The 12,868-nt window shown below is 40.4% G+C and overlaps 2 protein-coding genes across 2 annotated transcripts; one reads left to right on the forward strand and one right to left on the reverse strand.

Moving 5' to 3' along the window:
* Positions 1-3,022: 3,022 nt before the first annotated feature.
* xrra1 (X-ray radiation resistance associated 1) lies at positions 3,023-8,047 on the reverse strand (the record flags this gene model as incomplete). The annotated part of the gene is made up of 17 exons (XM_079237822.1): positions 3,023-3,784; positions 3,871-3,976; positions 4,096-4,211; positions 4,316-4,436; positions 4,520-4,675; positions 4,763-4,881; positions 4,967-5,060; positions 5,137-5,214; positions 5,294-5,346; positions 5,440-5,558; positions 5,687-5,791; positions 6,728-6,876; positions 7,175-7,272; positions 7,363-7,435; positions 7,513-7,584; positions 7,681-7,802; positions 7,957-8,047. The coding sequence occupies 17 exons, from the start codon at positions 8,045-8,047 to the stop codon at positions 3,591-3,593; spliced, it is 1,866 nt and encodes a 621-aa protein (XP_079093948.1). The 3' UTR covers positions 3,023-3,590.
* A 989-nt stretch (positions 8,048-9,036) lies between these two features.
* LOC306752485 (sialidase-3-like) lies at positions 9,037-11,466 on the forward strand (the record flags this gene model as incomplete). Its single annotated transcript, XM_079236247.1, has 2 exons — positions 9,037-9,261; positions 9,368-11,466. The coding sequence occupies 2 exons, from the start codon at positions 9,037-9,039 to the stop codon at positions 10,373-10,375; spliced, it is 1,233 nt and encodes a 410-aa protein (XP_079092373.1). The 3' UTR covers positions 10,376-11,466.
* Between the last annotated feature and the right edge of the window lie 1,402 nt (positions 11,467-12,868).

Genomic DNA, 12,868 nt, shown 5'->3' on the forward strand with positions numbered 1-12,868 from the left:
ATGGACAATACCGGGATACATGTCATGAACACTTTGGTCTTTATCTATTTATCCTGAGCAGCTCAGTTTAAGGGTCATGAATTTAAACACATGTTGCTGCAACTGTAAACTATTAAAAACAAAGCAGAGCGAGATGTTTTCTTTCACTGGATGGAGAAGACCAGCAAATATACGCGTAATCTGCAACTAATAACGACCTCTTTTCAGATGCCAGCCAAAGTATTCAAAGCCTTTCCAGGATTTAATGAAAAGAGTGTTACAGTTCAATTGTCCTATCAAAAGAAATAATGAATAGGTCCGGTCCGCGGTGAACTCATTTGGCACTCAAGTAAGAAGGAGTGTTGATGAGATATTCAAGCTTATTCTTCCTGAGCCAAATCTGGTGTCTGATTCTCCACAGGGTCTTTCTCAACGCTTAACTGTTGGCCCTCAATTTGAGAGTCAAACAAATCTTACCCAAACATTTCTCAAGGCTCGCAGCGATGGCTGCTCCAGATGTGAGAATGTGCTGCGCTGAAATATACTGACAAAAATAAAAATACGCTTATAGATATATAAACAGAGATCCATCTTGCTGAAGACACAAACCATCGACGCCTTTGGACAGAGTATCTTGCTCTGATGCCAGAGTTTGTTATATCACTGAGAGAATGGATGAAAATGTGTTTTCAGTTAATAACTCACCTCATCAGTTGTTCATGAACAAAAGGAACAGTTCAACTGAGTCTGTTTATTCTGTGTTGAAGTTAATGTGAGGGAGAGTCCAATAAAAATAAAAAGAGACATGCATCTCTGATGGCTTAACTCTACAGCTAACGTTGTGCTTATTACAAAGAAACATTCAGAATAACAACATATTTGTAAGAAACAAATTGCAGACATGTGTGGATTTGTGTGATTATCTCCAGTCTTGAAGTGATTTGTCACATAAAAAGATCATTTTCACCTCTTTAGCATGCATGCCTCCATGAGGCAGGACAGATTTTTCGTAGTGATGTTTGAAAAGCCGTTAGCACACAGTTGGATGCTAATCAAAGAAACATCAACCAAAACATCTTAAGGAGTATTCCACCAATTTTACACATCAAGTTCAGTTTAACTTACTGTAAAAATGTGTGTATGACACCATCAAGTCTAAAAAAAAATAACCCTGATGAAGTCATCAGTGTTATCTCTGCTTGGTTTCAAAGACTATGGATTCCTAATATGATGTGGGCATTTAACAGACAGGGAGGTTTCAGTAAAAGATGCCATCGAGTGTTCGGGTGTCACGAAGTGTAGTGTTTTTGGTCTCCACTGCTTCGATTTTTGACCAGACTTGTTTGTAATATATCTCCAGTGAGTTTCCCAACTTAATGGAAGTGCAACAAAAATATAAAATACAAAATGCCTGGAGTTTCCCTTTAACAGTTGCTGTGTTTGATGCTATTGGTATTTTGTGATGATGTTAGCCAGGCCTATCTCCACAGTGGCTGTCTGCGCTAAAGAAAGCTCTGGCTCCACACATCATCCTTCTGGCAGTTTATATTTGTTTTATAACAGCTGGCACAAAGTAGAAAGCATCTTATCACGTTACTGCTATTCTCCATCTTCTCCATGTCAACATGATGTACATTATGAGGGGGGGGTCGGGGGGGAAAGACTCAGATTTTCTGTGAAGAGTTTTATGAGTCTGTGATGAAGTCAGTTAACTGCTTGGAATATAACAGCCTTTACTGTGACTGATCACTGTCCCAAACTGTTGAAAACGTAAGTACATACCTCTTGCAAAATAGTCAATTTTCTGTCTAGAATTCCAGCATGAAAACACTGCACTTATTTAACCATAAATGTCCAAAATACTAATAATTAACACTTCAAAATTACACAGTAACAGCATTCCGGTCAGGCAAAAATAAATTCATGCCAGGACTCATTGTCCAAAGAACAAACTCCATCATGTTACTGAAAGCAACAACCAATCGTCAGCAGACCTTTACTTGAGTTGCACTCGAGCCTGGATAGAGCAGTGAAAGTACTGAAGAGTGAATTCTGAAGAGATTCATCAACATTTTTGATCAAATTCAATCACACTGAGGATCAGATATTTTTAGCAGCTGTGGTGTACAATACTGTGGGATATCTTTGCAACACAGACGAGCTCTGCTGAGCCGAGCCGAGCTCCAGCGGACTGGAAAATAGTATTTCTGCAGCATGTCAAAGCTCTGCCATTTGGCACGGTGTCCTCATTACCAGCAAAGATACCGCTAAAGATGAAAAGATCCCAACCAGACCCTCAGACTGAAGGCCAGGTGTTTGATCGCATAGATCAGGAAACTTTTTAAAATGTGAATTTATTTACCAGATCAAAACGGTTCCATTTGAAATTAGACCACACTGCCGTGTATGTACACTACTCAGGAAAACAATATTGAAAAAGATGTGGATTCATAATAACAATAATAATAATACATTTTTGTATTCAATTTGAAAATGAAAAATGTGTGTTATACCTTGGCTGAACCTGCATTCCACATCTGAACACTGCTCTGGAGAAAAAGTGAAGGATGAAATCAAAAAGAGAATGAACAACAAAACCAAAACATGACTTTTTTTTTTAAAGCACCCATTGTAAGCTTTTAGGAAATGTCACATATGACATATCAACTTACGATTGTAATACTCAAGACTATGAGAGCAGGTTCCAATAGACTCAACAAAACAGAAGGCATTAGACAGTTATGAGATAGAGCATAAATGTTCTAGCTGATTTTAAGGTGTCAAACATTTGACATGGCATCAAACCATACAAATGCACATCCTCAGCCTTAGCCTACTATTGAAAAGAACATTTTTATTAACACGTTAACACGTTTACTTTACCGGGCTCATTGTGGATTTTATTGTGATGTAAATCTACACGGTTCTGTTGTCTTTCTCCTCTCAAATGGTAAAAGGGTGAAATGAATAAAGAAGTCAGAGCAGTCTTTAAAGCAGCATTGCTTTAATGCTTCAGGACACTTCAGCAGCATGGAGGCTTATGAAATGCACGCTGGAATCCAAATCTTCCTGACTGCTTATCACAGTATGTTGCATAGTACTGGAATTACACATATGACTCGACAACTAGACTCTTGGGTGTTCAAGGACATGCTCATGGAAAAAGGCTGGGCCTGAGAAAACACTGGAACTGGAACTGAAAGGATACAAATGTACACAAGTGTTCTTTTCCCAAAGAAGCTGAACTCTGGCAAACCGTTGACGCATACTATACATGCATGCTAGATTAAGTCTGCTGATAGCAGCTGTCTAAAACCATTACTCAGTCCTTGTCCCAGCATTAATCAGAAACACGCAGGGGAACAGACAGAAACACAGTTATTTCACAACACTACCACAGACACTGTCATTAGCAGCAACCTAAACCTCTCAAAGATCATATTTATATATATATATATATATAACTTCAAAATAAAGTTTATTTATCTTAGTTGTTCAATAAGATGCACAAACACCACTTTTACTTAGATTTTCTCATCAATTCCACTCACATCAATTCTATGCCAACATCTACACGGTGTGATGCTGCCAGAAAGAACATCCCAGTGTAGCTAAGCAGTGGGGAGCATCTGCACAGGTGGAGGTTCAGCTCCAATTTGGTTGGTGTTCATATCAGACTCAATGCTGGCTGCTTGTTCCATTGTTTTCTTATGCACCATCTTGTGCTTCGTCTTTAAGTCTCTCAGCAGCGAAAGAGCTTCCTTATGCTCCTGCTTGTTGACACCTATGCCTTGGAGGACACAACCTGCAGACAGACAACAGAGTGTTACATGGAGAAAGGTCATGAAAGGTGAAGTTAGCTGACTTTCATTGTGTCTGAAATGTGCATACTTAAGGGGACTTCTCTGATCGTTGTACTCTCCTTGATTTCCTTGATCATTTCATTAACCCTTTCCACTGGCTGCTTTATTGGCTTCGCAGGTGGAGGTTCCTTAATATGTGTACAGACAAGATTTTCTTTTAAAGTTATGACATACAGGTGATAACATTTTCCTTGATCTTTCCAGTCCTGGCTAAATATATTATAATATTGAGTGTGAATGCAAATTGTTCAACCCTTCTCTCTCTTTTTCTGTACGGCATCTGGATGCTATCAAGTTTTGGTTTTGAGTCTCTGTAAACGTTAAGATTCTTCAGTGTGTGTTCCAGCATTCGAACAGCGGTTTGGATTCCTGTTGAAAGACCCAAAAAAGTGAATATTCTCCTTCACTCGGTTTTCAAGGCTTGAGGAAAATGTCCAAAAATAAATATCTGCAGGTGAAACTACAGTGCTCACCAATGGGCTCCACCACAACAGGACTTGGTTTTGGTTTTGCATCCATCAATCTTTCCTGGTTCCCTGCAGTTTCTTTCTCGTCAGCTGGAAGACCAAACTCATTTTCAGGAACATCTGTTGCCTGAACATGAAATAACATCCAGCAAAGTGAGAGAATGTTGAGACTAAAAGAGAGGAGGAATATTAAAACCACAAAATACATACCTGAGTAACAAAGAAGTGCTCTGTGTTTTCTTGGAAGGTGTCGTCTCCGCTGTGCCCGCCCTCAGATTCTGTTTTTTTCTTCGTCTCACATTGGACAGAACAAGATGCATCCATCCACAATAACTTCTTTGACACCTTTGGGATTTTTTCCTCCACCTGTGATGAAAAAAACTAAAAACAGATGATTCGATAACTTTCATGAGGCGAAATCTGGAAGATCAGACACCAGGGCAGAACACTCACCTTCCATTTAGGATCGGCGGACACCGTCAGTGGAAGCTTCGCCACCTCTTGTGTCTTCTTGCGCTTTATCACAATCCCCAGTCTCTTGTGTAGATAATAGGTCAGTAAGGGAGGGTCTCCTGTGTCCAAACAGAGACATAACAGCATTGACATTTCAGAACTGATCTTTAAAAATGATCTATTTTCGGAGGAGGGAAGGGTTACCACTTCTCTGTGTGGTCAAAGGGTTGGAGTGAATGTCAATCTCTCGAAGCATTGGGAAAAGAGCAACAGCCATCAGTGCTTCCTCCTCTGCAATCTGATGACAAAACAGAGACACGCTCACTCATTTGTCAATGATTGGTTGATTTATTTGCACAAATCATCCAACACACCTTGTTGTTGGCTAAATTGAGGAACTGGAGCTCAGGCAGTGGGGAACTGGATCTTTTGCGTTGCTCCTCCAAGTTTTTCTCATAAGAGATGCAGAGATTTAAAATATGGGAAACATGATGATGAAACATCTCAAACACCAACTGTATAATTAGCTACCTGTGAAATCTTCTTAAAACCTTCAATGGTGTTCGGACGTGTCTCAGTGTGGGCTGGATTGAGGATAAAGGGGATAAAAATGACAAAATGTTTTATATTTTTTCTAAAGATGATGAGGAAAGTCATCACGCTGTTATGTTATTTACCAAGTCCTTCTACTTCAGCTTGCTCCTCAACTGAAGTTGGCCACGGTTTTGAACACACCGTCAGTTGCAAATATGGTATTTCAGAAATGAGGTTCCCCTGAAGGTTTAAATACTTCAGCCTGTAGTTGACAATTATAAATGCTTAATGAATAATTCCACATATATAGTAATGCATTGCAATATACGAGTCTGCCATAAGTAATGCCTTATGTTAGTTTAAATAGAAATCTTCAAACCACCTCATTACCTCTGAAGGTTTGCGAGACTGTTGAAGACTCCAGAGGACAGCTTGTTATTGTCGAGCATCAGAACTTCAAGCGCTCTAAACTCTGTGTCGTCTTCTTGAGCCGGCCTGTACGAAAACAGAAAAGAAAAACAAGACAATTCACCAACATCATGAAACGTACACAAACAATGGTAATACGTACATTTGTAAAATTAAAGTATATATAAATATACATACATAAATGTACATACATAAATGTACCTTCCTGTTGTGCAGATGTATAGAACGCCATTACATTTGCTTCAACATAATCAGGAGTGTGAATTTAGAACATTTGTGCACCACCTCTTGGTCAACATGAAAACATGCACCTTGAGTTTGTGGCCGTCCTCTAAAAATAAGTATTTGGTCAAGTTGATGTGTTTCATTATTGCTGAAAGGACTTTGAATAGCTTGCTATTTATTCTTACTTGTGAACTGTAACCATTTAAGGCATTGTAATACTTTGTAAGACATATATTTTATTATGTGCCTGCTTAAGGACATCAATCAAAGATATTTTCTGTCCTAATAATTGTTAAAAGCAGACTGGAGGCAGCGTCAGACTATAGTTAGATAATTTGCATGTTGTTGCATGTTGCTGAAAACGTGTTATGAAAAAGATTAGTTGTCTTTCACTTTCCAGTTATTACATGACTCACATTAAAGAGTTCTTGTAATAGCTGTTATATGGAAAACAGCCTTTTGTGAAGCTGCCGGAAAGCAACACCACGATAACTCATTTAAATCAATTTGGTATTTGTGTTTTTTTCACAGAACAAATGAGAAAATACTGTTAGCAAGGAAGTGTATTAATTTGTGTTGATTTTCTTTAATTAATTAAAATCCAACTAGGCAAAAACTATTAGCAAAGAACAGCATATGTATCCTCTGACTTGACACAGCGAGTTGTCTGATCATAGGTGAGGCCTTTTTTAAATGCTATAAATAAACCAAACATCTCATGACACACTCTGTACCTAGTCACACACAGTACTGCTTTATGGAAAACAAGGTACTAACTGTTGAGTCGGGTCATGGTTGAAGGAAGCCAGATTAGGAGGAAGATGATGAAGCTTATTTCCAGTCAGATGAAGGACTTTTAGACGTGGAAGATGACCGATGGAAACAGTATCATCAGCTGACAAACCGTTGTAGGACAAATCCAAAACCTGTGAGGAATTAAGTACATGATTTAGAGAAACATAATCACATCATGAAGACAGATAGAGAAAGCAGAAGAGTTATTGCTACAAGCTCACATTAGCAAAGTACAAGCCTGACATACTGCAATTCTAAATCAATATTACACATTTACAAATTATCGTGATCCGCGGCTTCTCTGCCAGACGCTGGCATGAATTAATTATGAATTTTACCCTTCCTCCATCGTCATCAATTTTGTTCAAACATCAAACAGGTACAAATATTGAAATTATGTTTTTTAACAGGCAAAGTCAGTCATCTTACCTGGAGATGAGGGAAGTCGGCAGCATGAAACGTCATGTTGCAAAGCCCATTTAATGACAGATTGAGTTCTCTTAAAGACACAAAACTGCTGAAAGACCCTGTAGGGAAACATTTTATGAAAGTCACCCCTTTTTGAAGAGAGCAAATCTTCTTGAAGGTAAATATGCACAATGTTTCAGAATAATCACCTAAAGAGAGGGAGTTTATAGATGCATCTATGTAAGCCACATTGTCAAACAGCTTGAGGTCTTCTGCCTTGACCTGTGCACAGAGAGGAAACACGTTGGTTTTACACGCTGCCAAATACATGTAAAAACAATGTGGAAAGTGATACTTACAGAATTCAGTTTCTGCTCACTGATGTCAACAGAGCAGAGCTCAGACGGTTTATCAACACAATGCAACTGGAGCTACAAAACAAATGTAGGTATTTGGCATCACCAAAAGGACAACGGATCTCGCTACATCTGGTCAAATAGGCACATACATAAATATCAGTGACTTACCAGGAAGAGGCCATCTAATGTGTTGTTCTCACATTCATTATAAGTCTCTTTTATTCTTCTTTGCACATTCCTGTATTGCTGCGCCTCTTCCTTTCTGTAGGCCACAAGCCAATGACCAGCACCTACAAGGGAAATACAAATTAATAATAATCAAATGATATTGTTTTCAGATTTACAAAATGTATACTTAATCACTATGTAGAAAGCCTTTGAGAGCCTCACAAGCTTGTTAAATATTTTGGCTTTTATTTAATTAATTTGTTTTAATCAAGTCACCTTCTTTTCTTCGTCGGTGTAATGCCCGAGGTGGGAAACATTTGGTAGGAGTGCTCTGTCCATCATCAAGTTTATAGGATGCTGCAGCCATCTCGTTTGCTGGTGAGATCCATCACAAACAACTCTTCGTGAGTTAGTGACCCGACACAAGTCACCATGTAGAGATAGATCCGACACTGTGGCGCTCTGTCTCCTAGCAACAGCACGTAAGGCGGCAGTTGCGCCTCCAGTCCAGTGGGGGTGGTAGGGAGGAAACACGAGGAGTTTATTCAGAGACTGAGCGGAAGAGGAAGAAATCAAAGATTGAATTCAATGATAAGATAATGGTCCACCTAACCACCCGACGGTATTCGATACATTCAACGTATATTATCACGAAGATGCCGCGGTTTTCCATAGACAACACACGGTATCCACTTACTCACCCAGACGAGTTTACGTTTGACCAGTTCGACCTTTGTTCGTTTAAACAGTTCAGCTAGCGAGCGTCTAATCGGTATTTAACCGTATTGCGCATGCGCATGGAGCCCGTATGTTTTAGCTACTCCTATACCAATAACGGTGTGTAGCTACATTGTCTGCCATTCAGATATTGTGTCATCATAATACAAACAGGAATGCTTGATCCAACTGAATCTGTGGAGCTCTGTCCGACGTTGGTGGTTAAACCTGACGTCTAGTTTAGTCAGGAAGCATCTGAGCGAACACGGAAGTGAGTGCCAGTGTGTTTGTCGCTTCAGCGCCGTCTTCTTTTCTGATGAACCCATAGCATCAGTGTCGTGAACATCAGAGGTCCCCTTCTTTGTGGCGTGAGATTAGACGGTATAATGCCTTTCACGCAAAGATCAAAGGGGACAAATGTGAAGAGTGACAAGTGAAGGTAAGGGTTTTGTTACGCGCGCTAATGTATACTGACAACGTTAGATGCAATTTGTAACAATGCAATCATTTGTGTCGACGAGGAGCTGTTGGAGTGTGACTCTTTCTGAATTAAGATTGTCATACCAACACTAAAAAAAACAAAGGCAAGACTTGTCACACATTTGGACCATTTTCAATTCGCAGGAACTCTGATCCACCATGGGAAACACGCCATCAAAGAGTGGCAGCGGAGAGGAACCGGCCAAAACAACTTTGTTTGAAAAGGAGCTAAGTGGGATAACATACAGAATCCCTGCTCTCATTTATCTGAGACACAGTCACACCTTCCTCGCCTTTGCAGAGAAAAGATCCTCTCCCTCTGATTGTCATGCCAAAATTCTTGTTATGAGAAGCGGGACGTTGAAAGATGATGGATCTGTTCAGGTTATTATTCACATGCAATAACCATCATATATCTGCTTGAATACTGACAACTGTAAACATAATCTGTGCTCCCCTTTTTAAAGGTTGTCTTTTGTCATGTTTTTAGTGGTCATCCAGCCAGGAGCTGTCAACAGCATGTCTGCAAAACCACCGCACGATGAATCCTTGCCCTGTGTATGAAAAGAACAGCAAAACACTGTTTTTATTTTTCATCTGTATCTGGGGGAACACCACAGAGCACAGGCAGATCATCACAGGTAAGAACAAGGCGCGTCTTTGCTGTGTCAGCAGCAGCGACGACGGGCAAACCTGGAGTCAAGCGAGAGACTTGACAGAAAGTGTGATTGGTGAAACTATCCATAAGTGGGCCACGTTCGCTGTGGGTCCGGGCCACGGGGTTCAGCTGGAGAACGGCAGATTGATCATCCCAGCGTACGCCTATTATGTCCCTTACAGATGCTGTTCCTTCCCCATTCCTTTTACAGTCTACCCACGTGCACTGTCGGTGTATAGCGAGGACTTTGGCCAGACGTGGCATATAGGTAAGATGCTTCGTAAAAAGTCCTGTGAATGTGAAATGGCCGAGATCATAGACCACGAGGGCAGGAGTCATCTTTACTGCAACGCTCGTAACATTGGAGGCCACAGGTGTGAGGCCCTGAGTGAAAACAGCGGTGTGCATTTTGACAAACCTCACATTGCCCCAGAGCTCGTCGAACCACCCTCAGGCTGTCAAGGCAGCGTCATTGGCTTTCCAGCTCCTGAATTTGTCCCCAATGATGACGCTGAAAGCAAAGCTTGTGGCACGTCGCTCTTGTCTCCAGACACACAGACCTGGCTCCTCTTCATCCACCCGACTAACAAGTCTAGTAGAAGGGACATGGGCGTGTATTTGAACCGATCCCCCCTGCACTCTTCAGGGTGGGACAGGCCCAGGATCATCCACAGCGGGCCCAGCGGCTACTCAGACCTGGCTTACAACGGAGACAAGGATCAGTTTTCGTGCCTGATGGAGTGCGGGAAAGAAAGTGAACTTGAGCAGATTGCGTTCATGTCGTTTACCCTTAATGATGTCATGCAGACGGGCAGTAAGAAAGACAAGAAGATGCGTTGAGCTCTCTAACATTCTCCTGCAACCTAAAAAAAAGCAACGCAAAAGCCACTAGATATGCTGTGCAGTAACATCTGTCTGTGTTTACTGTTGTTCTACAGTGTGGAGATGATAATGCATGCATGAGTCGTGTGTTTTGTTGTCTTCTTGTTTACATGAAAAAGTAATTCAAGTCTTAATCGTATTAATATGCAAGCTGTAAGGAAGGAAACTAGTATTAATAGGTTGGATGGCGGATTTTAAAGCATGCTGGGCTGGACTATCATCTTTTAAAGAGGCTTTGTGTGTAGCATGTTTGACAAGTACTTCATGCCCATCTCTGCATCTTATTAAACTGTCAGTATATTCTGAGGAGTGGAGTGAATTTGCCTACCTCTTTTTATTTTCATATGAAGATCATAGCAGGCCTTGTAAAGTAGAGCGTAGAGTTTGCTCCCTGCTCCGTCGCTCCTTTACATTTCGTATACTCTGATTCACATTTGCCTTCTAGCCTGCCAGTGCACAATCTTTTCTGTAGGTCACAGTGGGCGCCTCAAAGTCGGCAATACAACTGGACAGAAAAGATAAACATTTACTTTGTACTTGCCACATCCAGCTAATTGATGAAGAGACCAACCAAACTGTACCACATCCACGAGTCAGAGGAGAGCAGTTGATGGTTTAATAAAGCATTTGGGCTACTTTGTACTGTACACAGATTGTTATTACATTCATTTTTTAAAAGCAATATTTCACATATTATTAAAATATTTATTTTCCATTTTATGGTGCATTTAGCAAGATTTTCGGAACAGGCTTTTCCCCTCTAACATCACTATTTTAGTGCAATATCATGACCAGGTATGATTGGCTGGCTGTTGGTTATCAAGTGAACGCATGTAACAGCATGTAACAGCAGGCAGGAGAAGACTCACTATTTATACACACACAACCTTCTACTGAGCAACTTTAACATCCATCTCTGCCTAATATTGAGGGGCAAAATGCCTCCAGGTGGTTCCACACTATAGTTTAATTGTGTTTTTGTTGACTGTTGTGGAAAGTGACAAAACTGCATGAAACATGTATTTTAGTAGAAAATAAAAGTAACCTGTTATCACTCAACTCATCTTTGTTCACTTTTGTGCATTTGTTTTTCTTCTGATCATAATGTAATTACAGTAATCATTGCTTTTAACAAGTGACTGTTGGGATCCTTTTACATACACAAGACACGTTAAACAATAATTATCGGTCAAACAGGGATAAGGGATAAAACAATAGACAGCGCATGGGAGTTTTTTTAAAAGCTGCTATGAAAAACACTTTATTGGCTGTTGGGAGTATTTCATTCCCTCAGCAACTAAAGTAGGCTTAGGGCATGTTGAAATGATGTGAAGGACTTTTGTTCTAAAGCGACCTGGGGAGTTGAATGTGATTCAGCAGATGTGCAGACAGCCGGGATGAATTAGGGACAGGAAGGAGCGTCTAAGTTGAGATGGAATGTAGATATTCTGTATTTTTCAAGATATTTCTAATGTTCAAGAGAGGTAGTTATTTTTTGATGAACTGCAATTAACAAATGAAAACTAGATGTGTCACGACATGATTTAAATGCTGTCTGAGTATCTGGATGAATGAAAATAATGTAACAATACAAATAATAATTGGCTACTTCACTAACGTCACTGGTAATAGCAACGCCACTACAATTATGTGGCTGTAGTTTTTATCATACGCTACTCGGACAGGAGTCAATTGTATTGTAAGCTTATTTGAGACATACAAAATTTGAGCTGTGTTCCAAATCACATACTTTTTCTTTTTTCTTTTCGTACATACTGCATTACATACATGACACAATCACTCAGTCTTGCTCTATGAAATTACTCTAGTTGTAAAGAGATTTCAGTTGACATCTGTGACCTTTGGTGCACAGCAGCAGCAGCTACAGGCTCCTTGGTACTTCATGCTGTGCCGGATCGTTTATATATTCACTGAACTTGTGGTAAAGCAGCAACTAGGCAAGGTATCAAGTGTCATTTATTAGACGTGAAGGCTTCGTCAATCTCAAATGTGGTAATCTACTGGCTTGTTTGCTTTCTGTTTTTCATCACCTTTTCCAACCAGCTTCTTCACAGGGAGGATGAATCATGCGGTGAAACCATTTTTTTCCTCTGGCGGTGTTGCCAGTGACACATGCTACATTTTTCAGCACATATGATCATCTTTATCAGAGGGTGCCTTTTGTGTAATGCGCACACACAAGGCTAGCAGTAGTGTTGGCGTCACAGATGTGTTGTGTTTGTATGCATGTGTGGAGTCCCGGCAGGATCTGCTCTTCCAGCAGCACAGATCAGCGCAGGTCACACAGATAGCACATTGTTCATCCATTTGAATGAGCCAGAGGCCCACTGGTGACACTGCCACACATTTGGAAGGATGACAGGACTCCATTTAGTTTGTGGTTTAGTTTCTGGCGCTTTTTTCTAAAGCAGTGGAACAATCGTTTGACTT

Source organism: Taurulus bubalis, assembly GCF_910589615.1.
Source record: "Taurulus bubalis genome assembly, chromosome: 2".
Taxonomy (NCBI): Eukaryota; Metazoa; Chordata; class Actinopteri; order Perciformes; family Cottidae; genus Taurulus; species Taurulus bubalis.